Raw genomic sequence first — 27248 nt, forward strand, 5'->3', positions numbered from 1 at the left:
CATTTCCTTTGGTGTCTAAGATGGGGAAAGAAAACTCTAGGTCATCAAGATATTGTACCAGGATAGATTAAATTATAGTCCAAGTATTAAACTGGCATTTTCAAGGTTCATTGTTTTCATTAATTTTTATGGAAGTGTAGTGTCTGATGACAAAAGCACCAGGAAACAAACAAACAAGCAAACACACACACATATACACATATATCTATAAAAAAAATCAATAATGGAGAAACTCAAAGAAATCACACAGACTCTAAAGTCATGTCCTAGAAACACGAAGTTAATGAAAATCAATGAGTTTTCATAAGTGAAGCTCTGGAAATTTGTCAGACAAAAATGATTATTTGACTAGCAACACTTTTGCCTCTGAACTACTGGGATACAAACTTCTGTTGCTGGGAGAACAAAAGCAGTATGGGATAAGCTGGATATGTCAGTGTTTCTGGTGAATTTTTTTTCTTCTCATTAAATGAATAAAAGGAAGTAAAAAAAAGGCAAACCACAAATAAAGTTCCACCAGAACTTTAAAAACAAGCTACAAAACCTAGAAAAGCCTACCTAAAGTCAAAAGAATGTATATACATGTACCATTCAAAAGTCCATCCTTTGTGACACTTCTAAAAGTTACATCGTCAGACAAAATGTGAAATTTCCAAGTGTTGGTGTTTATGGGACCTCACCAACTTACAAAGATTTGCAATTATTACTAAAAATAAATATACCTTTCTCAGACTTCATAGTCTAGCCTTACATTTGCGTATGATCTGTAAGAGCATTATAACGTTTCCAGGGATTGGGAAAAATCCCACCATAGTGTTCCTCCAGTATTTTTAATGAGCTAGAAATTATATCCCTGAAGAGGCAGGACCACTAGCACTAAATAAAAAGTAGATGTGAAAATTGCAAGAGTAAAGTTTTGTAGTCACCAACAGAAAGGCACTTTTAGTGCCATAAGTGAGAGGAATGTCCTTCTTTCCCTGTCAATCAGTTCTTCCAATCCTTATCTTGCACCACCATTAGTCTTTGGCTCTCCCAGCACTGGCACAGTCAGACTGCTAAATCCAGCTGAAAACCAATTTTCCCCTCTGAGTAAATCTTCAGCCAAACCAATTATCTCAACCCATCTCATCTCATTTGCTGCCTCAGTAGTGCGGTCAGAAGTCTCCAAAACTGCCCTGCTAGGATGTGGTCCCAACTGGCCATCAATAGATCTGTAGATTGAAAGGAAACATGGAACACAGCTTCATCAGCTCTTAATGCTGCCCAAGGATGTGTGAGTTCCAACAGGAGGAAGAAAGAAAGGAAAAAAAAAAAATCTGAATGAAAAGCACTCACACCTTATTCACAGCTCTACCAGAAATGCAGCTGTGGGAATCTCTGGTGTTGCTGCTGACATTTCTGTAGGTAGATGTCTGTGTTGAAGAACTCGACTGTTTGCATGACCAGTTCCATAGTCATTACAGCAGTGATCTTAACCAGATACTGTGAAATCACAACAAATTTAATTTATCTCCCAATTTGTTGGACTTCTCTGCAAATTTAAGCTACACAGTTATACCCATTAGGCTGCCGAGTCAAGATGCATCACAAAGAATGTAATTTATCAAGAGGATCATGACACAGAGGAGACTTGGCTAAGAACCAAGGTGGAAAAGCTCCAGAGATTAAATAAAAATGATGGAATGAATATTTCCATTAGAGAAGAACTCCACATCCCAAACACTAATTGCAAAACACTGAAGTACTCAAGAAAACTAAAATGTTGCTGCAGTGAAAAAACATTCTCACCTTTACATGTCCATACCAAATAAACATTTTTGTTTGCAGGGAAATGCAAGGAGGTCTTTCAAAACACTGATTTAGTGTTTTCCCCCAATCAGTTATTACCCAGACTGATAGCTGCGCTCTGTTTTTATCCTTCCCAAAGAAGTCTCTCCCAGAGGACAGTGTTTAAAATAGGTTAATATGGTATCATATCCAAAATACAGAACAGAAGTCTCTGATGGCCAAGAAGTTTTTTGTTGACTCATTTTTTTAAAATGTAATCACAAAAGCCAATTTATCAAAAACTTTTCACAGATAAAGGCATTAATTCTGGCAGGATGGCAAAACAAAATAAAACACTGTCTTAAAAAGATTACCAAGCGTAAGACTGAAAACAAAAGATGCTCTGCCCAGTACAAGCAATAACTCAGGACAGAGTAAGGCCTGCAAGATTTAAGCTCAAATTTCTACTGTGTATGCATGTGAGAGAAAGAAGTGCTATTGATGGATTTTTCCAAGAAATGTGTTCTAATACCTACAGAAACTCTTGACTTTTGAGACAGCTCAGGTAACTAAACCCAACATTTTTACTATAGCAGACTGAAAAATAAAAACATAGTCTTCTATAATATTTACCCAGAGGATGTCTCTGATCATATATTTTTTCTTTATAGCTGCTCTTTAGTGTAAATAAAGTAGCATTACAGCATCATTTTATTTCTTCAGTCGTGAAAAATGCTCACTCATGTACAGAACTGAGACAGCATGACCTGGGCTGCTCCAGTTCTTAACAGTCACATCTGGTCTTTTGATGCTAACTGTTTTAAGCCAGTGGATAATAACACATTCCAAGCTCTATGACACAGTGCAAAGCAAAAGAAAAAACCTTTTCAGCTAAGCTCCAGACAGGCAGGACGTCTCTGTCCACAACCCCTCAGCAACACACTAGAGAAGCAGGTAGTTTTTGATGTAATTAGGAGCCCATAACTAACTTACAAGTAACACAAACACATATGTGGAACTTAAAAGATCAAAGTCCTTCAGAGACAGTTTCTAGCTTTCTACCTTTTTCTAATGGATGCAGATTTTCTGCTCTTCCATTTCCTCCCCTTTTAGGTAATCAGAAGGTAGTTCCTCTTCTTAGGAGTGTTCAATCCCACTGATCACATCAAATGTTACAAATTCCAGAGAGGAACAAAAACCCCACATCCTTCAACATAAGAGAAGCAGTATCAGCTAATAGCTGGAAATTGTGGCTGTTACCTATACTGCCCATCAGCATTCTTTAGCTAAGACACCAAATCCTCAAACACATTTACAGAGGAAAAAAGTTCTTCTGCTTGCTGTCACTTTTTTTTTTTCCTCCTTTCACAAACCATCTATGGAACAGTGACCCTGTGGTGTTAAGAGGTGGGATGAAGTAGGAGGCTCTTTGTCAAATGAGTATCAACTTTTTGGTTTTCTACTTTTTTTTTATCCTTACAGCATTTAAACATACTAAACTTCAACTTGAAAAGTATTTTATATATATAAAACCAGAATTCAATGTGAAACATTTTCTGCAAAGACTAACCTGTGATGATAAGACATTCATTGTGATCCAAGACTTCAGTGATGAGCCTTGATACAATCAGTTCTGGATTGATTAAAAACCGAATTTCTTCTTGTACTAGTCCTGCCCCGGTCACACCACCTCCAACAAAACGGTTTGCAAAATCAACCTACCAAAAATACGTTCAGGAGGATTATGATGGCATAAGGAAAAAAAAAACCTTTCATTTACCAAGGTAAATAAAATCACGTACAAATTTCAGTTATTCTGTTGAAATCTATTGCTATCACTTAAAACTACAAGCAGAGGGACTGATTAACATGATTATGCTTTCCTTATTTTTTCCATTCAACTTCTCAGAAAACTTAAGACAAATGAGACATTACACAGCAAAAAAAATTTTGCATCTCAAATGCTCCAAATCCAAGTTTTGTGGGTTTCCCTTGAAGAGGTACATGTTTCAGAGTAAAACACATTTCAGTAAATGTGAAAGATGAAAACAGCCTTGTTTTTAGGGACATTGAAAAATCATGAGTTTGTCCTTTAAAAAGCACTCTGCCCCAACTGTCTACACTGAAGCATCTTTAGATTAGCACTGCTCCTGTAATAGTTCTATACCCAAAAAAATCCTCTTATGAATTCTCCTTGAAATGCACTTGAACAAGGCAAATAATTTTGACTCTAAAGGTTTCTGCTTGAAATAGAGAAGCTCTGGACTATTTTTGCTGCAATGGTACATATTTTGCAAATTACATTTTCATAAAGACAACAGTTTTAAAAGGAGTGTGTTTATTCAATAAAGTAATTACTATTCACTCAAATTAACTGCCCATATAAATTTGTAATTTTAAAAAGTTACTTAAAAAGTTACTTAATGTTTCAAATGCTATTAGCTTCTTACTGGTTTTTACTTAGATAGCTGATGAGAGCAGAGGTACAGGAGGGGGACAGAAGTTGCTGGGGTGACATGAACACCTGTGTAGATTACAAACTGACCCAGGAGGCAGAGTCCAAAGCACACCAAGAGCCAGCCACTACAGCAGCATGTGTTCCTTTAGTCTATCCTGGAAATACCAACACATTTCAGTTGTTTGAGATTTGCTAAACTTGACGACGATCAAAAAAGTTATATGAAAACCACTCAAATGTTCAGTGTGCCAGAGCCCCAAAGCACTGTAACTGTACTGAGTAGCCTCCCCTCAGGCCCCATCCTTGTCCCATACTAACACCCACCCCTGTCCTGGTCCTCACCTGAGACATATTCCCTGTGGGCCCATGCCCAGTCCTGTGCTCTGCTGCTGCCCACACGTCCACCAGACATCTCTCACTGTCCTTGGCATCCTGACTCACCACCTTGCCTCTGTCTCATGGCCACCAGCCAGTCAGCAGGAACTGTGATTGTCACCACCCCTGCCCACTGAGGCTGGGGTCACAGTGGACTCTTGCATTGCCCTGCCATGCTCATCCTGCTCCCTGCTGGAGTGACTGCTCTTCATCAGAGCAGAGATATGCCAGGAGGAAAAATATCACATCCTAGGCAATAGTCCCTTTTACAGAGTGAAACACTAGAAAAATGGTCATTATTGAGCAATTGCTGAGTTCTTCATAATTCATCACACATTTGAGTGCTCAAGTTTCATAGATTTATGAGACATTTTAAAATGTGAGCAAAAGGCATTGCAGAAAAAAATTCCTCCTAGTCTCCTTCCTCCTCTTCCAATGCAGTACTTGTCCCTGGCTAAAAAAGTTCTGATTTCTACTTTTTTTTGTAAAAGAATTCTAGAAGGCAGACTTTTTTTTTTAAGAAAAGCAGAAAGCAAACAACTAATCTGAAAACTCAAACATGTTACTTCCTATAGATATGGACAGGACATCCTCCTCATGAATTTCTTTTGCTGACTGCCTCCCAGACTGAAACAGTGGTGCTGGCAGCAGCAAGAAAAGTCTCCTGAAACACTGACCTGGTCACTGTCTGGGGCACAAGAATGATTGGGTTTTTTTTAATAAACTGAAACCCTTGACAAGTCATCGAGATCGCAGCCTGAATCTTTTATCTTGTCAATCTTTGATCCTGGCTTGAACCAGAAGACCTGAAGCTGTCCAGGATTTGTGATTTTCTGTCAGCTCTTCCTGTAACAGGTACATGTGCTACCTAGATGAGCTGGGGAACACTGACAGTACTGACCATGGAATTGATTTTGATGGGTTTTTTTACACTGCATAACATCTTGTCATTTAAGTGAATTGAGGATAAACAAATAACTTTGTTAGGCTGGCAGACCATGAAAGTATGACAAAAACATGAAAGCCACATTAACTGTTATATGCACTTACCTGGAGCATACCTTGTCCATTGCTTTCGATGGTGCCTTCATAGGTGACATGCAATCTAGATAGCTTTTTCTGAGATCTACCATTGAGGAAAGATATTGTACAGAAAGGATAATTTCAGAACCCCCACACAAAAACATTCATTTTAAAACAAAACTCACCCAAACCCAAACTGCTTACACACCTTAAACATAAGGTGATTTTAAAAAAACCCACAAAAACCCTGATGGATTAAAGAAAACATGTTTGCCTTGCAGACACAATATGGAAAAGTTTAACACAGTCATTTGTTCAGTTTCTCCACCTTTTACCATAAAAAGCCCAAATCTGAAGTTCTAAGTTTTTCTTGTTCCACATTAAGTTGCTAACCAGCAATAAAGCTGAAATACTTGTGTTCATGCTGGTTATCACCCATATTTCATTATCTTTCCTGTCATTTCTTAACTCAAGCCATCCTTCTCTTTTTTCCCCCCACTCAAGCAATAGCACCAAAGATATGCTGCTGTTTTAAAACTTCAACTAAGACTTGCTTGCTTTACACACAAACATATGGGAAAACTCAGGACACAAACTACTTGTGGCAATTCACCCACTGCCCTCTATTTCTTTCTGCAACAATCCATAGCAAACACTGTTTTCTGTAGTACTTCCAGACCTGAATCAATTCCAAATGAATGACATTCAGTTAACGTGGATTTAAGAAATTTCTTACATTAACAGGATGTTTGACTTACCTCTCCCAGTCTGGAAACTCCTGGAGACACTGCCTTGTAAACGTCACCAATCCCGTAGGTTCTACAGGCAAACCAACCCCAAAGGAAAATGTATTAAGGGTGGGAGCTTTAGCCCCTAGATTATCTTAACTGGCAAGCTTTGAAAACTACAAACATAACTCTTGGTAGATACCAAGAGCTTAACGTTCTTCAAGAGTGACTCTGATTCTTCCCCTGACTCCAACTGAAGACAAGTAACATGAAGACCAAAGTACTTACTTCTCTTCCCACTTTGCAGTTTGAGTATTTTAGTTTTCCAGATCTAGGAAAAACTATTTCTTAAGTGATTTTCACTTCAACAACACTAAACACTACTAGAAAGACCCAGTAGTTGAATTAAAATGTGCTGCTTTAGAGAAAAATAGATTGTGAACCTTTAAAATCAACAACTGTTCAATGTCAACAGACAATTCAGAGAGTATTCAACCTACGGATGGAGGAAGCAGCAGCTCATATTTCCAAGAAAGTCCAGCTATGTCAATAAGGATGCAGTGTTAGCAGATTTCAAATCAAGCAGTTTTTAGCCCTGCCAGGATGCCAGTGAAATTCACTGTATTCCAACTGAGAAAAGACTCCTGTCCTCAAGGGAAAAAGAGGAGCTGTTTCTCATGGCAGGAAGGATGCAGTATCATCTTCTCTCTTCATTTTACTCAAAAAAGTTCAGTTTTGCAACAGAAAGAAAATACCAGCTTTTTATTAGGTGATATCATCCTAATAAAAACTCCAATTAAGACTTATTTCTCTGCTACACTAAGTCTACTGTGCTGATTTGTGAAGACATTCAGAAAAGTATGTACAGCACAAACGCATCCTTCTAAAAAAGCCTTAAGTGGTCCTACGCTTTTCTTTAAAATTTAGGTTAAAAAAGGGCTACTTTCTCTGGAAAAAAGTGCATCGTTTTCAAGCATAGTAATGAAGTGCTCTTTCACAAGGGAATTCTGCTATCAGTTGTGGTATTCTACCAAGCAAGCATTCACCTTTTGAGCACAAAGTCTTCTCTTCTTTTACAGAGAATTCGATTATTATTTACAATAGAAAGAGTTGTGAAATTATTACAGTAATTTATAGAGCTAAGCTACTTCAGCCCTACTAATTCCTGGGACAAAAAAAAGAGTAAGAAATTGGGTATTTTAAAGGTGCAATATGAATTTTTAATTCAAAAAAGAGCATTCGAGAATCTTATTAAATTTTACTTAAAGTTATAATGTTAGGAAATCTAATATGGTAGTTTCATTAAGCATGTTCCCATCAGATTTCACATGCACAGGGGCTCAGGGACAGCTGCCTAAATTTAGGATTTGGTTTGCACAAAAACATTATTACTCAAGTATTAAAAAAAGCTGTACACCATATCTTTTCTCAGTCCCACACATAGATCAGAAGTTACTTTCTACCTCAGAGATTTACTTCAATTGACGTTGCTTAAAGTCTGACAGCTGAAATAGGATCTAGCTGCATTTACTTTGTGGTGAATTAAAATGATGAACTGAAGATGGTCTAAACCAAGTAACAGGCTTTTATATTTAATAGTTTAAATCTGTCTTTCTTTTAAAACAAATCCTTTGAGAAAGTATGAAGTTAATAGCAAAATGCTGACATGTAAAGAAGAAGTTCTTTAAAAAAAGACTATTATAAAGGTATTGCTGCAGATCTGATGTATGCTACGACAGTAAAATCTCTTTCTCCTCAAAAATGCAATATATAAGCTATGGTAGTTATCACAAAAATAAGTCTGTTTTTGAAAGCTTATGCAAATGTTGAAATCTGTGGTAATAACAGAAGATCTGACTATGCACTAAATTCTCCAAAAGCAGGAGATCTCTCATGTCTTGCTATCATTTGTTTTATTTGAACTGGGCAAACTTTAAAAACAGCTTTGCTTTGGAACCATGGAAGGGAAAAACCTGAAATACCAACACGAGTAGGGGAAAATACCTCAGAACTACAAACATCATAGTCAAAAGACTACATACGCATTCTGCAGGAAAAGTGAAGCTTGACTCAAAATCTTAAGCCTGTGATTTTAATGACTCTAATGGTGCCCAGTTCCCTCTACATCCTCACTCTGATGTGGTGAGGCAAGCGGCTGCATATATTACAAGCATTATATATATACATATATTTATCTACACAATGATACACACGCACATTTTTATATATATATCTACAGGGGGCTAAAAATATATCTCTGTATTCTACACACACCCCATATATACATACATATATATTTATGTATTCATCAGAGAAAATAAAACAGAATGAGCTCTGGGCAAAAAATTTGCCTGCATGCATCATACATATGGTAAGAAGTGCCATTAATATCATTATCAGTGTACTTTGCAAGCAGGCTTTTGTTACATACTTCTATCATGGCTGCATAGCCATTTCTAAATTTAATGGGATTAAATTTTTCATGTATCTGCTTTGCAGCTCAAAAAAAGAATAAAGGATATACTTTTTTCTGTGACTCTTCTAAAATAGCAGAAAAGGGTCTTAAGTTTCTCAGGCTTTCTTGGTGACCGCCCTTCAAACAATCTGAAAAACAAGAAATAAAAGCAAACAGATTTCAGGGATACAGTGCATAGGAATTAATGCTACTTACTAATTGCAATTTGATTTTTTGTAATTATTATGTACACCTTTCATTAGCCTTGCATTTAAGTACTGTACTGTAGAAAGAACACTCTAGACAGCCCCTCTGTAATTCAAGATTTTAGGATTAATGAGCTTATTGACTTGCTGCATTTCTTACGAAGATCACAAGTGCCTCTCTCACTTGCACCAATTTTCTAATACTAAGAAATGTAATTTCATTATGAACATTTTGGAAAGCTCTTAGTTTTATTTGCAACAAATTGAAATGTTTAACAGGCCATTAAGTGACCAAGGGGTGAAAACATCTATGTTGAGTACTCCAAGATCCAAATGTCTTACCCTCTTTCAGCTCAGTGAGTTGCTCAGAAGAATTAATGCAACCACGCTGCTTTCAAGAGCTGCACAGCACCAGCAGCATTTCAAAAGAACCTTCCCCCAACACAAAGGGCTCCATCCACTGGGCTGTTACTGCCATTCTAACAGTCACTTGTGAAAAACTGAAGCATTAAATAGAAGGATCCTATTTTTAGCCATTAAGTGAATGCATTCTTTTAAGGTTAGCTGAAATACTTTTACTGCATCATCTATCTTCCAGCAACTTGAACATGCATTACTTAATTTCACTTCCAAGAGAGTGACAAGGCATTGTTACTGGCAACACATAATGGAATGCATCTGGAAGGAAGAACAGCAGTGACTTCAGAAATAATACCCTTTGAAGTTTACTAAAACATCTCTGATCCACTGAAAGCCCTGAGGATATAAGATTCCCCCCAATAAACAGTCTAAGTAAAGGAATGACACAACATTATTCATTTGTTTCTGCGTAGTGGAATGACAATCTGCCTTTAAAACCAGAATGCTGGGAGGTGAATTGAACTAGATTCAGCAAGGAAGTGAACTAGATTTATTTCAGCATTTAAAAATTCTTATGATGTATACAGGCTGAAGAGATCAATTGCATCCAAAATCTGTATCAAGTCACAGAGGTTAATTTTATTAACATGTTATTCTTTGAACAGAGAATCAGGACTTTAAGAAGGTAAACTCCAGACTTAAACAGTCTACTCTAAAATGGGCCTATATATGCAAGTTCTATCAAGGCCTTGAGCTTGCACAGCTATAAAGGGGTTCATATAAGAAGTTAATGTGTGCATGTCTGTGCAGGTGTTGCCTACATTACCCCCAACCTCTTACCTGGAAGTCTCATTTTGTATGAAGCCTTTAAACTGGTTAATTTATCTGTCAGCCTGATCATGCCTTTACTAATTTTTTTGCCTCTTCACATCAAAGTGACACCTTGCTTACATTGCGAACTCTCAGGAGAGAGTTTTTCATGTCACAAAGGCAATATGTAACTCGGTATGAACAGCAGACTGGGCAGGAAAGGTGAAGAACTTGAAGAAGTATGCCTAGAATAAGTCAGATCAAGCTAAAACCAGTCAGATTTGTGAATGCAACAGGAAAAGCAAGTGATATTTACATGATTCAAAAATCCTGGCCTGGTCCTACCCCATTAATTTAACTGAAGACATAACATGACAAAGTTACAAACGTTTTACCTTGAACCTATATGTGAAATAATAAATTAGGCACAATTATGAAAAATTTATTTTTGAAGCAAATATTTTAAAGAATAAAGCAATATGAAAGCATCACTAAGATATTAAATAAAATTCTTCTACAAGTGCTGAGACACAGATCCTACTAAAAAAACACCCGAAAATCTAAGTGGAAACCATACAATTTCCTGACAGAACCACCTAGGGCCAAAACCCATTAATTTCAATTAAAGAACTCATCCAAATGAAGTGCACTGTAAATCAAATGCAAAGCACTGCAAGGCTACTTTCAGGTGAAGTAATTGAAATCTTACTGGCAACTGCGTATGTAAGCTGTTTGGCTTTGTACAGGACGTTCCCACTGCCATGCAGTGTCTTCAATTTATCACTTCAGGAGCTGAGAAGGCCTCCAGGACTGATCACCAAACACAGATGCAAATTCATCTCTGCCTCTCCAGCCAAGCCAGGGTAGAAGCAATGTTAATCAAACAGAAGACCTCCACAGAGGTACGCTTAAGTATTCAAGGCCAGAGATTTTAAAGCATAAGGAAGTAGGGGGGAGAACTTTGTGCTTATGACATTGTAGTTTGCTAAAGTCATTGCAGCTAAATAAAAAAAACTTTTCTAGCAAATACTCAGACACTTAATTGTTCTGGAGAGAAATCCAATACATGAGAAATAAAATACGAAAACCAGTAAAAACTGATATTGGGAAAATGCAAAACTGCCACTAAATATATAGTAAAGATACAAGGCAGTAGTTCATAACATTTCAACAATTATTACAAAAACATGTACCTTTTTTGCATTAGCATTTTCCTAATAATTTTGGGGTGGAAAAAAAAGCTTTTTAAAAAGTGCAATCAATATTCTGGTTTTTGCAGTCTTGACTGTCAACTCAAAACTGTCATATTTGCAACCAATATTTCCACCTCCTAAAGCTGGAGTCAAAAGCTCCAAAGAATCTGTTCCAAACTCCTTCCTGAGCAAGTGGACTTCAAACCTGCACGGAACTTCAAAGGATGAGTTTAAAATGACACAAGAGAAAAATTATTTAAGAACATTAAGAGCTTCACAAAAGTGACCTCGGCATGCATGGAGTTTACTGAGGAGAATTTGAACCAGCTTAAGTAAACAGTTCCCAAATACATTGTTTCTGATCAAGGTAAAATTACAATACAGTATATACTTGTAAAATTTAATTTCCAAGGAGTTAAATTGCTCCCATGATGTTACTCTTAAGAACTGGCTCCAGCAGGAGCCATTACAATCACGTGATTTAATCTCCCAGCTCAATAATTTCATAATGATATTTCCACAGCCAGGCTGGGTTTCTTTTCAAAGAGAATAATCATGTCTTTACACTGAAGTTGGAACCTATTGTAAGACCCAGACAGGCGTACACGCTGTAACAATATGCAAAAATTTGCACTATGGATCATACTTCAAAGAACAATTCCCATTCAGAAATCCATGGCGTTCCACAGGTACTCTTTGCAGAAGTGTGGATATACAATTTTGTACTTGTGATCCCTACAAATAACCATGTGTTCTTTTTCCTCCACTACCCCACATGCACTAAAAAGTGTCTTTGCCTTTTATTACTGGACTTGAAGACACACTTGAGTTGTTTCTTCTATTTTAGCACGATCTCACTAAAGATAACGTAACATCTAAACAACTATGAAACATTTTACTAAAACCTGATCCTCTCCTACAAATTAAAGTCAAAGAAGGATTTACATGGAAGTCATATGGATAGATGAATTTCACCCAGTAAAGGGACTCAGTAGGGGGGAGGATGGAAAGTTAAGGCAGAAACGAAAATACTGAGTAGACGTTTCCTTCGACCTCAGCAACAGAGCTAATCACTAAACAGTTTTAGTCTAAGGTAGTGGATGACAAAACACTTGGAAAAGAGAATAAACCAAATATCTTGCTTTTTCTATCTTGCTGCATTTCAAGCCTATGCTTACCTGATGTATATATACATACATATATATATATATGCGGGTATGTATATACATATACACATGTATATATATGTGGGTATATACATACATATATATATACATATACGGGTGGAAATAATATGCTTAAATATGTTACTATCAAACTTGTACTCCCCTCCATACAATTGAGGGCTATTTTGACTAAGTGGCTGAGCATTCTCAGCTGCTGAGCATCCTCAATAGGAACCACTGAAATTTCATGCTGATACACAGCACCCTAAAGGAAAAACTAATATAGTGTTGAATGGCCCAATAACCCCATCATTTAGGATTGCATTAGTTGCACTGGGAAGCACATAAGAGGCATCTATTTCATCTTTCTCCTGCAATTCCCAACCTCTTGGAATAAAAAAAACCCCAGAAAACAAAGTGGAGTTCCAGGAACAAAAGAGAAATATAAAACTCTCTCTTTTTCAAAACCAGTATCATATTTCTAATGAAGTATTTTTTGAGCTCTGACTTCCAACACTAAGCACAGCTTATCAAAACACTGTTTCAAAAGGATTCTCTCTCAGTATGATTTGACATTTTTTATTCAATTGGGCTTAAGGCAACCTTAGTCACATCCACATTAAGGACTGCCTATAGATACTGGTGTATCTAAGGTCAAAGAAAGCTGTGTGCATTAATGTGCACAGAGAGAGAGGAGCCCACCGTGTAAGATTTGGAATGTGTCTGTAATTATGCGTGCTTATCACACAACTGCACGGGACAGAGAGCAATTTCATTCTCTAAATACATGAAAGCTAACCTGTTTACCATATAGGAGTAACTGGAATTGCATTAGCTACCCATATCCTTTGCCTCAAGTATTTTCTGAGAAAGCTGTTTTGGTTGATTATTTATTGGGTGGGGTTCCCTCCATACAGAAACATATCCACCTTTCAAAATGGAATTTTAAATCACTCAAGATTCACTTCAGTGAAAAAGATAGGAGATAGGACCAGTCAAGGACTTTTCACGAAGAATGAAGCTGCAACAAGTGTTTCATTGCTATAATTTATGCTTCCCTTGCCAAGGGAAACAAACTACACAATGTTTCAATCCTGGTATGTAGCTGTATTTTGTGAACAGTAATACCCCAGACCCACTCTGGTCTCCAAACTATCCCAAGGGGTGTGCAAGACAATCCACTAGGCTGCAGGAAGAATATATTTTTGTCCCATTCATTAAATAAAAAACATTTTAAATTAGTTTGTATTTCATCTGTATCTCACCCTTTCTAAATTTTTATAATGCAATATATTAATAAAGTAGCACATGTATGTAATTACTAAATAAATAAATAGGAATACATTGGGGATGCACGCTCAAGCATGTTTTACTGATAGGTATGTGTGATCAAAAAAGCTTGGAGACCACTGCCCTAGACAGCTTTAAATACTTACACATCAGTTAGATAATGCAAGATAACGAAACCTTACCAAATTTTAAATGGGGCATTCTAATATCCAATATAAAATATAAACCCTTATTAGAAAGTCCTGCAATCATTGAAAATATTTTAAGTGAGTATTAGAAAGAAAACTATTCAGAATATCACAACTTCACTTTATGAAATTTGGACTTAATGGAAATCAAAAGCAGAATAATCCAAATGAGGAATTCCTTCCAGAGACATGAAAAGCAGGCATATTAACCATCCTTCTGACAAACAAAAGGAAATGCCACTGTCCACATCTTGCACTTCCCAATAGGAAAACAGAGCACAACCGTACAGAAGTCAGGCACAGCAACCTCGGTTCTGCTTTTCTGGTGCCTGGTGTGTGCCTCTTCCACTCAACATGAATTCTTTCTGTATTAAAACTGCCTTCCTTCTCTTTGCTTACAAAGGATGTAATTTTAGAGTTTTCTAATTTCCTTCGTATCAAGTAGGAGAAAAACAAAACATTCAATATTTCAACCTCATGGGCAATTTCTTATTTACTGTGATGTGTCATAGGTACAAGCTGTTGTCATCTGAGAAGTTATTTAAGAACACTGCACTGTTCAACAACCTTATGTTATATTAGAACTTCATCTCTAGATTAAATAATGACTTTTAAGATGTGTGCAAACAAAAAAACTGAGCAATGTAATTTTGTTGGTAAATCTAGATGCAAAAAAACTATCTTTCATCTCAGACACTCCCATATACTCACATCTCTCTTCTCTGCACTTTTCATTTTGTAGTTCTCTTTATTGTGGCAAGTAACTTGGAGCATTATAAATCTGTTTTAACAAAAGGTTTGGTGATTTATGAGTCTTAAAATACATCAGGTTGGTATCTGACCTTGATGAAATAATAAGATGCTAACTCCAACTGCTCAACACCAGGGAATAGCAGGGTAAAATGTTTCACCCTTGGAATCTAAACCAAAGGACAACCAATAGCACAGTACAACTAAGTTCTGGACTACATTATTATATTTGCTAAGCTAAAAATATTCAGATTCGGTACTGTTTTAATCACTACAGCAAAGTAATTATGACAGATTCATAAAAATAGTGTCCTATTGAAGTTGCCTATTTAAAGAGTATTTCCACATTTACCAAACACAAATGTGGATTTAAATTTTTTTACAGAAAATTATACTCAAAGTAATCCATCCAAAGCTAATCAATTCACATGCCCAAAGTAGGTGTAACAGAATGAGTTTTGTAGGATCAGTGTCCTTTAACTCAAAAACTGTAGAACCACTTACAAGAGGAGCAATACATCTCAGTCCAAACCAAGCTCTCTCAAAGTCATTAGATAATTTATTCCCCAGAGAATATTCATTAATGTTGTGAAATTGATGTTGTTTATGGAGAGATAATTGCATTACTGGTAAATTAGATTTCAATTCTCCTGCATAAATGTACCATACAGTTTCCCATTTCCTTTCATATATCATATATTCCATAAAAGAAATATATCTTAACTAGTGTGTTTTTCTCCTCATTTCCAATCACTTGAAATTACTTTAAAGGTTTGTTTGATAAAGATTCAGTCCTAGAGGAATACTGGTGGTTTCAGACCAGAGCATCTGCTAATATTTGTGGCAGAAGATCTACCAGGCTTATGCCATTACACTTACTGCCTTCAGTTATGAATTCAACCCCAGTGGCTTTGATGGGAGCTCTCACATCTCCAGTTTAACCATGGAGTTTTTGAACAAGGAAAATGGAAGCGTTCTTCTAACTTGACACAACAGCTAAAACAAATCTGTAGCAGGTCAAAGACACAGCAGAAGCAAAACAGGTCCTTGACCAACCTGTGCCCTTTCCAGAACACTGGCTCAAGATCGCAGACATTTTTCCTTTCATTTTGCTTTTGCATACAACCAAACTAGACAGTTTCCTAAACTACCAAATTCTATACTGTCTATAGTGTCTATAGTGTAATTACAACTATCACCACAATCAACTATTTTAAACTCTGCAACCAACATCATAAATGTAGAGAGTCAATGCAATTCAGGCTCTATATTCAACCAGAATGCAATTTCCAAGAAAAATTCATCAATAAGGTAAATAAAATGGCCAATTCAATTCTTTCTTTTGTGATGGGTTATTTTTGCATGAATGTGCCCAATCTACTGTCATCATATATATTATAGCAGTGTTTTTTAAAAAGAAAAATTGAGCACCCTAAATTTAACTTGATAATTTGAACAGTAGCAATATTTTACGCTATTTAGTATGATCTAATGTTTGGCCACTGAATGGATGTCATTCTGTCTACTAGAATTCATAAATATTAAAGCTCTTAAACTATGAATTCGATTTTACCAACTATATTTGAAATGAATTATGTTATTAATTACTTAAGACTCATAATAGGCTCATCCTTGCCAAGCAAAAAAGGGAAGAATTCAATTACATTACTGAGTGTTTAATTATACACAGGTGACTTTCAGTCTGTAACAAGATGAGGTATCAAAATGGACAGTCAGTGTCACAACACACCATTAAACCAAGTGCTTCAGTGTCAAAAGAGGAATGGCCACTTTTATTCTCCTCTCATTCAGCAAGACTAAGAGCAGGAGAGGAGAGGTGAAGCACAGATGATGTATGCTGATACCAACACGTACAACAGCCTTCTTCCCAATCACCTGCACTCATGTCTCAATGAGTCTTAAATTTTAAACTATCTCACACTGACTCTTGTTCTGTCAAACAGATTCGTACCTTGGGATGAGTAGGGGTGGAACTTAAAATATGGTAGTTAATAGCACATAAAAACCTAAAGCAGGGAGAAGACTGGGAGGAAAGCGGGAACGTATCAGCATTTAAATGTAAAAACCATAATTATTTTATAGTGTATAAAAAGGTAAAAATGTTTAAGTCTCCATAAAGTGAACTGATAACAGACTGCTGTCTAAAACCAAAAACACAAGGAAACTTACACACTTGTGTTTCTAACTTAGAAGTCACAAATTTCAGTTTTTCAGTCTCACAGATTTGAGGGGAGGAGTGGGAGCCTTTTGTATGAATGTAGACAGGACATGGATAAAGGAATTGAGGAACACCACCTTTGCTAAAGAAAAAACCTTGAAACATTACCATCCACGCACTCAGTAATTTGGCTTTGTTAGGGAACAACAGCAGGTTATTTTTTGATACTCAAAGAACGAAGTCATTTATTCACAGTCATGTAGCAGATGAATTAATGCTGAGGAAAGAACTAAGTTTGAACTTAGCTAACTAAGCTACAGACCGTAATACTGTGGGGACAAAAGGTTGCTGTGTGAACAATCTGTTATGCCTGTCCCTAAGCAGACAGAGCAGAGCAGCAGCCTCCAAAGCCTTTACATCAAAACATTTTTATGAACAGGGAGAAAAAAGTCACAAATATTTTAACTCCAGTCATTGCCTACTGCCTTTTGAGTACATCCAGCTTCCCAAAAAGCTTTTTTTAAAAAGCTGAAAATACACACTGCAGTGAACCAAACCTTGTCATCTTTACAAGACTGAAACAACAGCTGAAAAGATGACAGTTTACTCTGTCCTTGCTATTAAAGAAGTAACTTTGCAGGGCAGGAAAAGACAGGGTTGACAGGAAGAAAAAAGACATAAGATACTATCTATCCTCTTTCTCCCCCCTCATTTTAGATTTTAACTAAGGCAGGTTATATGCAGTAGCAGAAAACTGTACAGTCTTGTAGTACTCTATCCACAACTCTTCCTTTTGCTTTTATCCTACCAATCCCACTCTCAATGACACATTCCCTCAATTTTATCCACTGCCTGTCACACCTTCACTACTCTGCTTATAATCAAATTCAAAATACAGGGGGTGTAGGGGTGTAGATTTGCTGCAACAAATGGTTAAGCAAAAAAAAGGACTGGAAAAGGAAACTGTACTTATCTAATAAATGCATAAATTGGCAAACACTGAGGAAGAGCCACTTTTAATCCTCACTAACCAGAGGACATTAGCTTCCTTTCTTTTCTCCAGTTTGGCAACAATATTGTTGTTCTTGCACAAATAAAAATGGCTTTCTACCCTGTGTGACTATAAGCTGAGCACTGCCTCATTCATAATGCAAAAGGAAGGCCTGAAGGTTGTCTGCTCTCTTCCCCTTCTAAATAACATTGTTGGATCTTACTATGATAGCACCAGGCAGACAAGTCAGAAAACAATGTTGGACTGACTGGAATGAGATGAAAACTCTGAATGGTTAACGCTTTATAGTGGTCATTCTTCGAGTCTATGACAGGAAAATATTTACCTAATAATTTGCCAAGGCGTTTTTATTTATAAGTAGTTTCCAATATTATGCTCTGAGTTAACCACAAGTACAGCACCGTACTACTGTCACCTTACATTGCTCTGCAATGTTCATAGAGGAGAATATGAATTTACTCCAGTTATTTAACAGCATTTTATTCTGTAGTTGGTAAGAAATTATCCAACTTGCAAAATTTAACTGGTTGGTTTATAAAATGTTTAAGTTACAACAAAAATCATTAGCTTGAAGTCCTTTAAAAATACCACAAAATACAGCTAGAAGTGTGCAGTCAAAGAGAGCTTCTTCCAGACCTTTCACTCTCCTCTTACACTGCTCTGAACATCAGAATGCATCAATAGTACTTTTCATTTATTTGTTCTTAGAAACTACTGGTAGAAGAATACACTGAATTGTATGGCATAATAATGCCCACCCACATTTCTGTTCCATAAGCCACTCCACTCTTGGGATAAACACCAAGACAGTGATCCTGGTGTCTCTTCTGAAATACACAATAGGGACAAACCTGTGACAGCCCTTAAAGGCAGCAGCCACCAAAACCAGTATCAGTACATTAGCATGCCTGACAAGATATTCTGGGAAGTTCTAGTCTAACACAGCTCTCATAACACATGCACCCAAGTGTGCTGGATCACAGGCAACACTGTTTTTATATTTGATCTCAGCTGGCAGAGCACATACACTACAGCTGTTAACAGTGAGGAATAAGACGAACTCTAGATCAATAATCTATCCAAGCTCCAGCCTAATAAACCTAAGGCTGATCTACACAGACTTGTATGGAAGTGCCAAGAAACAATGAACTTGTATTTCTAATCTACAAGTCCATGTCAACCATAATATTCCGCAGCAGAAAATGTCTCCATCTATTTCCCTCATTTAAAATTGAAATAAGCATATTTAAATTATAAAAAAGATGTAAAGAAAAATTTCTCATCAAATCTGTTTGTAAGTTAGCACTAAGAAAAAAAGAATAAATGTTTGCTTAGACATCAGAGTATCTTTAAGTAAATTCTTATTGTGGCCTTCTTAGGCTAACTTGTAGCAAAAAGGAAAGGTTAATTTTGATATGCAGCTCTACAGCTGCCTTAATATAATGGTATGGATGCTTAAGAATGAAGTCCTATTGATCTGACTTAATGTGCAGATCACCACTGAAGACACAGGAGACAACAGAAACGTGGCTGGGGAAACACCGATCTCTAATTTAAATATGCACAGAAAACTTGAAGCACAACTAAAATATACCATTCGCAGATGATTGGCTTATGAGGAGGCAGGGAACTGCATCAATCTGATTATGCCAGAGCAAGAGTGTGTCTGTGCATGCTCATGCACAAAAAAAAATTTGGAATATTCATCATATCTTCCTGTGCACAAGATCCTTTCTAACACAGATGCAGTTTTCTTGTCCCTTAGAGGCAGTAGGAAAAAAAGACAAAAAGCAAACTAATGAGTTTAGTGACAGAAACATGAAACAAACGAGTTTCTCCCCTAAACAACAACAATATTTTCATGGCAGGGTTACCAGGTTCATTTACTGCTGAGTGCCATACCTGTTGAAGTTAATGTCTGGATAACTGGAATACTCAGACTTCATTTTCGCATTTCGACGTGGAAAAGTACAGAAGAAAGCATTGGCCAGAAAACTGGCGATCTGTTCCTGTGACATTGTGATGGAGTGATTCATCTTCTGTTTCAGCAGAGGTATTGGCTACCAACAAAAGAAGTGAGAGGGAGAAAGGGGCAGGGGAGAAAGGAGGGAAGGAGAGAGAAGAATAATTAGCTTACCCTTTTTGAAAGAAAAAACAGAAGCACAAAATTACATTTGTTATATTAGAACAAGAGTAATTTAGGCCATTGCAGCAGCACCATTAAAAGTCAAGAACAGTTTATTCAAGACAATTCAGAAAGGGCTTGCCTGGCAAAATTCAGATTTCTAATCAACAATAAAAAGAAAGATCAGGAAAACACAACTTATCAAACAAAACCATCGGGAATGCAGAGGGGAAAAAATAGATGGGATGTTGCAAATCCTGGGCAATGTTAAAAACTGAAATAGAAATCCACTTTCAATAGCTGTATAGTTAAGAACCCTTAGGGAATGCTTTCAGCTACAATAACCATGCTTTAAAATTTACAAAGAAACAAGGAAGTCAGGCCACAGATCATAACTCTATGACTTGCTATGAATTTTTTTGCTATCCTAACACTGATGGTATTTGTAGAAAGTGTATAATTATCCATTCTTATATAATCAGAATGAACAAAAAGCTCAGTTTCACTTTGGTCTTCAATTTGAAGTTTTATTTTACTATGGTCATGCTTTCCTTAATGTAAAAAGAAATAAAGGGGCAGAGCGAACAAAAAACTCCCCAACTTGAAGCATTACACAGCTTTCATTTTATCAGGCATTAGCCTTCTGATTTGGAACTTTGGCTCACAACATTCATGGCATTTTATTTATGTTTTAATTATGTGATAATATGGAGCATGGCAGGGGGACATCATTCTGACTGCTAAGAAGTCCAGTAACAATTACTATGAACCCACTTGACAGGAGAAAGGGAACAGAGTTTTCACCTCCTTCCAAAATTCTCAGCCATCATCATTAGCCTAGCTCCAGTACATGGAGATGTACTGGAGAAATGTAGATACATTTTCATCCTTCTAGTTGTGAATACAGAAACTGCTGTTGATTTAGACTGTTGAATACACAGCCCTGCTTACTCCACAAAACAAGCAAGTTTTCCTTCATTCTTATAACTACTACATTCACATTCATTGAATCTCATTCTGTCTTCTGGCTATTTAATTAACAAGCTATATTATGATGTCTGAAATCACATAGCTAGAAGAGTAAAAAAACCTGAGAAGCTCACTCTAATTAAAGTTCTACAAACCTATAAAAATAGAATATTTTGGATAGTCTTATATTGGAACAAATTTATCTTTATGTCTAACCAAAAAAATGAGTCTGACAGAGATCTTCACAATTTACATTGCCTAGCAGTACATGATCTTTATAAAAGGCATTACTGCATGCACTTGCAAATCTTGTGCTTGACTTTGTGTTCAGAAACTTCATAGTGTTTTCAAACAACTTCCCTCATCAAGTTACCAGCAAAAAAAAAAAAAAGAAATATTCATAGCTTGAAATTATGTATCTACTTCAGGACCCTTGTAGCATAACAAACTAGGGAGAGATTTTCCCTGCTGATCCCCAGCAGAATCAATTTAGAAAATGGTAACAAAGGAGTTCACAAATTGTTGTTACCCTGCTAATAGGTTACCTACCATACATCCTCACTTGACCAGCCCTACTCACTTTTATCAGCTTTACTCCTTACAGAACTAACTCCCATAACATTAATATCGAATTAGTTAAGATTTGCATGTGTGCAAGTACTATATGCTCTAAACAGATTAAAGTATGTTCCCAAGTAAATGAAAGCTTTATGAAAATACCACTTCTAAGGTTAAAAACATTCTAAAATAGAAAATTAGATGGCTTCAGATTATTCAGTTGTTCCAGTTTCTAAGTGTGATTTTACAACCTGAAATGTCGCATGGTCATTTCATTTAATAATGCAAGAAGCAACTTCAGCATATAGAAAGGAAAGTGTTACTGAAGTTCAGGCTAAAACTGTGACAGTGAGATTTACTTTTTTTTACATTCTATTACATAACTCCAGATGTGTATTGTCCATTATGCTCCCTAGGTCTCATCTGCATTCAACACAAAAATTACAGCTTTTGTTATGAACATAATATGACCCTGATGTTTTGACCTTAGCCATCAGCTGCAGTTTGCAGAGAAGTGGTCTGCCACAGAGGACTTGCTAGCTGTGTTTGTTTACCTGGGTGCAGATACTAGGGAGACAGAGTGCCAGCTTGACCATATCAGGAAGAATGGACTGAAACAGATGTTGAGCCTCTGCATCTTCAAGAACCTGTTGAAAGAAGAAAAAAAAAAAGCTTTTTACCTCAGAAATAACGATTGAATAAAAAGTTCATGAAAACAGGACTCATGCAAAAGAAGTAAGAAAAGAATAGGTCCTCTTAGCTTCCTGCCAAATCTGTAGCATTTTCACAGTAGTGCCTCACTGAATTTACCTTGCAATAATCCACTGACTGAGATATAGAAACAAGTCTCAAAAGTTGCAGTTGAGAAAACAAGTCACCATATGCCCTTTAAAGGAAGCCTGAATAAGTTATCATTTGACTCTTTCCAAGGCAATGAACCAAATTATCATCTGAAAAATCACTACTTAACCACAAAAATACTGGAATGATTTACTCAAATTTCATATTTAGGTCATAGTTCGAGACAAGTACCTGCGACATCCTCCTATTAAAGACAGATAAAATGCACTCCTGGCTCAGATCAGTGGGCCTCTGCAGCAGCAACAGGAATTCCTATGCAACAGGATGCAATTCTGGGCATTTTCTGCCATCCATCCCCACTATGTTCCCTCAAGAATTACAGCCAACAGATTACGTAACAGGTGCAGCCCAGCTGGTTCCACATGCTGAAGCTGAAATCTTTTCAGTATCTTCCTGTAGGACAGCTGACAATACAACTATTTCAGCTGCCTCTCCCTCTCTTCTAACATACTTTCTGAGAAGGGGAGAACAGAATTGACAACACTGAAAACAAATGGGCACAACAATGTTTCACAAGGCTTCTCAAAGCTTTTATACCCAAGAACAAGGCACATCAAACCCTTCTTGTCCTGTTCTCAGTTCCCCCCCTGATGCTGTGTGGCCCACTGTTGACAAGTTTGGCTGCCAAAGCTTATCAAGGCAATATATTCAGAGCAAGTCCAAGATCTCTCTTCTATGTTGCAACTGCCAGTTCTGAGCTCAACAACCCGCAACCAGGGTTTAGATGAACTCACCCACATGCCCATTCATGTATCACACACCTATTCTTCAAAGATGCAAGAAGTTCTTTATGGGGGGCAATGATCTTCTAAGAAAAGCTAGGATAGGAGGTTATAGAAAGAAATGAAACATAAAGCAGTGCAGCTCCAATACGTGAAACAGCACAAAAACCTCAAAACTCACATTCTGCTGAGCGAACAGACTGAAGGGAAGAGAAGAGAAAAGCATATTCCTATGCTGTGGAAGTTTTTGTCTGTGGATACAGGCATCAGATGTGACTGGCTGTTAGATTTGCATGCTGCATTCAAGGCAAAAAGCAGAGAGCAGAGAACGCACAATGTGCACTACAGCTGGGGAACAGAAGACAAAGGTCACAGCTCAGATGTCTGCCTCCCTCCTTCCCCCGCATCTAGGGAAACTGTATTTGAGACCACTACTTTCTACTGGTTTCTAGACCAAAATCCTTAAAATTCTGAAATGGTGGCTTTAAAACTACAGAGTATTATTTTTCAAGTAACGATTTAAAAATTCATTTGCTACCAATTTTGCACAAAACCAGCTGCAGACAGAATGGATGAAACAGCATGAAGGTATTAGCAACTTTAGTCTCTGCAACACTAAGTCTAATTGTGAAATCAGAGGAAGAGATCATTTTAGTCATATTATCAGGGCTTTGTAACTCACTTTTCAATGGAAAGTTTCACACAGACTTCAGAATGTAAAAAAGACACTGGCAATTCTCTTGAGAAGAGGAAAATACGGTGCCTCCGACTCAAGACACACTGTTCCTCATAAATACTGAAAATATTGTTTGAAGGCTAACAACTTCTGTTCTTCTGAGATCATTAAAATAACTACAGAAGTATCTTGGCTCTGTTGTCTCCTGCTCCAAGTAATATAAAGGGATAAGAGTACTCAGGAAGTTAGAAACCAAGACACAAACAAATGCTCAAAGCACAGTCAACTTCTGTTTGGGAAAAGGGGGGAAATATAACAACACCGAGACCTACGCAGTTACTTTCTATGCATTATGTATGCTGCTTGTGGAGGCAGAAAAATGAAGGCTAAAGTTTTAAAATGAAACAAGAACTTAAAAAGAACAGCAAGCCCAGGAAACATGAAAATAATTTGATATGAGGAGGAATCCAAGTAATATACAAATTACTTCTGAAAGTAAATTTATTTTTAAGATAGGAAATGAGCAAGATGCATCTCTCCTGTTGCTGGCTGCATATGCACCTACGTATTTACACAGGGTAAGTCAAACACTGAAAATTATGACCTAACCTTAAACATTATCTGCTCCAGCAGGAAACTTTGTTCTTAGGCACAATGTTTTTAAGTGCCATAAAGTAACAACATGAGCATTTAAAGCCTGAAATTTCAGATCTCAACCCATAAAATGAGTATGTAAGTTACGGATATTCAAAAACTGACATTTAACCTCAGATGCCTACCAGGCTGTCAAATTCTGATATTCTCTTCCCTTCGGGTAACACTTCCTCTCTTTTAAAGCTGACATTTAAATTGTGGCTGCTATGCTTTGCTGACTGCCACAGACTATACAGTATCACTTATTTGGTGACATATTATGGCACCAGACTTTGTCATAGCTGTCAAGACTTCAACCTTTTCTCTATGCTTCTTTGAAAACAACATAATAATAGTATGAGACAACTTCTTCCCAAAACAGAGGCAGGCCAGCAATTGCACAGCTCAGCTCTGATGCAGAATACTTAACTATAAAGGACACTTCTTCAACTCTGAAATCTTACTTTTCCTTCTTACCTTTCTAATGATGTACCGGAGTATGCTTTCTTTTCTATAGTATTTCTATGCACGACTCTCACTAGACCTCCACTAAAGAAAAACCTCAAAATTTGAAGCTGTTACTGTCCAGAAGTGTTCTCATTGACTTCTGATTATTCTTACATGTAAATGAAGAGGATTTTTTAAAAAGTATTGGGTGCCATGAGGACCCCACTACTTCAAAAATATGATCATTGTGAGTTCACAGACCTTGTCAAGAAACTCCTAACTCAGCACTGTTCTCTATCAAATGGCCACATCCATGTAATTAAAGCTTACTCTGTCTGCTCACAGACTTCTCCTGTACAGGTAACATTCCTCTGAGGTCTCTATGAAAAAGAACACCTGCAAATCCCTGGCTGCTTGGCCCTCACAACCTCTTTTGACATCACAGGTGCAGCTTTGTAGACCCACCATCACTGCACATTCTCAGCTATGCTGAGTGCAACACAGAGCCTGGTGTTACCTGTGACAGTCTTTTCAGGCTTTGAAAGCAGCAAAAAAAAGAACACTCAGTCATGGAAAGTGAAAGGATTCCAGGACATGGAGTGCTGACAACACATCTACATCTGGCAGACATCCCACAATGCAAATGCCAACCTGGAGAACGCAGCATCAGCACATAGAACACCTGGTCACGGAACTGAGGGAAGATTTATTTACAGGGAAACTCTCCTCGGGAAGCAGTGACTTGTCCTGATGTAAAATCCTGTGTATTTAGAGTGACATTACACATTCTACATATTTGATGCTGCTGAAAGAGGGATGTGTTCACTCTATCTGCTCAAAAACACAGACACATACACATCCCACATTTCATCAGTTCCAGTGTTCATCTGACAATTTCCTGAGATCCTTCATCTTGCTGATTCTATAGGAAAATAACCTGGTGGTGGGGGTAGTCCTCCTATGCAGTAACAAGTCAAAGCAGCCTACCAAAAAGTCATGCATTATTAGATGTGTGCAGAGTGAGTGGTAATTGAGAAAGAACCAGTCATGACCCTTGTCAATGGCCTACAAAGGCAGATAGATATCAGTTGCAACTCTTCTCACTGAAAAAGCAGGAATGTTCTAGTCAGAATGAAGTTGTTAAAACAAGCACCTGACTTGGAAGTAAATCTGCTAGTACATGAATGTCAGTATGAATTCACCTATGTGCTTTTAATTGTGTACAACTTTTTCAAGGCTACAACTCTGCAAACATTAAGAGAAAGGACTGAGTTTCCATTTTTAAAGGAACTAACATTTGATTTAGAACTTAAGGAATTCTAAAATATGAAATGGTTGTCATCAAGTTTTGATAAAGGAAAATACATGTAAGTACCATAGCAATTTTGGTTTATAACAATTGATCAGTTTCTTCTTTCCTTATTATGCACTATTGTCCTTCGTGGCTTCCTTCCGTATTTGAAACAAAAACATAAGTACAGTGTTGACTTTATTCAGTGCTCCAATCATGCAAAATATGTAGGAATTAAACACCTGCAGGGGTTATACCCTGAGGGAAAAGTCTATGGAGTTGCAAAGCATGACTTGCTTTTTACCAAAGAAATAATTTGGCAATTCCATCACTATTTTCACTGGAGTGACTGATTAAATGAACAGGACTTAGGGCTCCAATTCCTAAGATGCAAATGGCTCAGTGAGCCATAGCAGAGGTACAAGCTCTTGGCCAAACCTGCACTGCAATTTAGCAAAATGAACATTTATCCTGCAGCAAAAAGGCCTGACTAAACACGGCTGTAAGTAATGGCTTCTTGTCACTATAAACCAGTCCTCCAAAACGCAGCAGACGAATATGCCTGACAGGCCTAATAAGAAGGATCTGAGGTAGCATGGGGTGATAGTGATGGTAGAGAGTTTAAATCTAAATCTGACAGCTCATCAAAGCAAACAAACTGCACATAGGGTGCACAGATTTGGACAGCTCCATCTATCACATGGGAAGGCACAGCCATCATGCCAACAGGCAGCCAGCATACTAAGACAGCAATGGCTTAATGCTTTCAATTTGTTTGGTTTTATAGCCCCATATTAACTTTTGTGGCAGGACAAGGACCAATGGAATCATGTTCTTAAGGATGAAGAGGAAAACCAGAGTGCTTCCTTCAGACTATGTGTCTCTTGTTTCCTAATTCTAATGGATTTTGACCCTCTTTTTCCTTCACAGCTGCCATAATGCCTCATGCTGTCAGTGCTCTGAACCATCTGCAGTTACTACTGAACTGCCTTTCCAGTAACAAGTT

The 27248-nt window shown here is 37.2% G+C and overlaps 1 protein-coding gene across 2 annotated transcripts in view; it reads right to left on the bottom strand.

Moving 5' to 3' along the window:
- Positions 1–27248, bottom strand: part of PARG (poly(ADP-ribose) glycohydrolase) — a 61717-nt gene that overhangs the window by 12955 nt on the left and 21514 nt on the right. For both annotated transcript variants that reach the window (XM_032116300.1, XM_032116299.1), the window contains exons 8-13: positions 22167–22259; positions 19863–20020; positions 8876–8955; positions 6382–6442; positions 5651–5726; positions 3338–3485 (exon numbers count right to left, since the gene is read on the bottom strand). In XM_032116300.1, coding sequence (XP_031972191.1) covers positions 3338–3485; positions 5651–5726; positions 6382–6442; positions 8876–8955; positions 19863–20020; positions 22167–22259 — 616 coding nt within the window. The remainder of the gene's footprint in view (positions 1–3337; positions 3486–5650; positions 5727–6381; positions 6443–8875; positions 8956–19862; positions 20021–22166; positions 22260–27248) is intronic.

This window comes from Corvus moneduloides, chromosome 8 (assembly GCF_009650955.1).
Source record: "Corvus moneduloides isolate bCorMon1 chromosome 8, bCorMon1.pri, whole genome shotgun sequence".
NCBI classification, from domain to species: domain Eukaryota; kingdom Metazoa; phylum Chordata; class Aves; order Passeriformes; family Corvidae; genus Corvus; species Corvus moneduloides.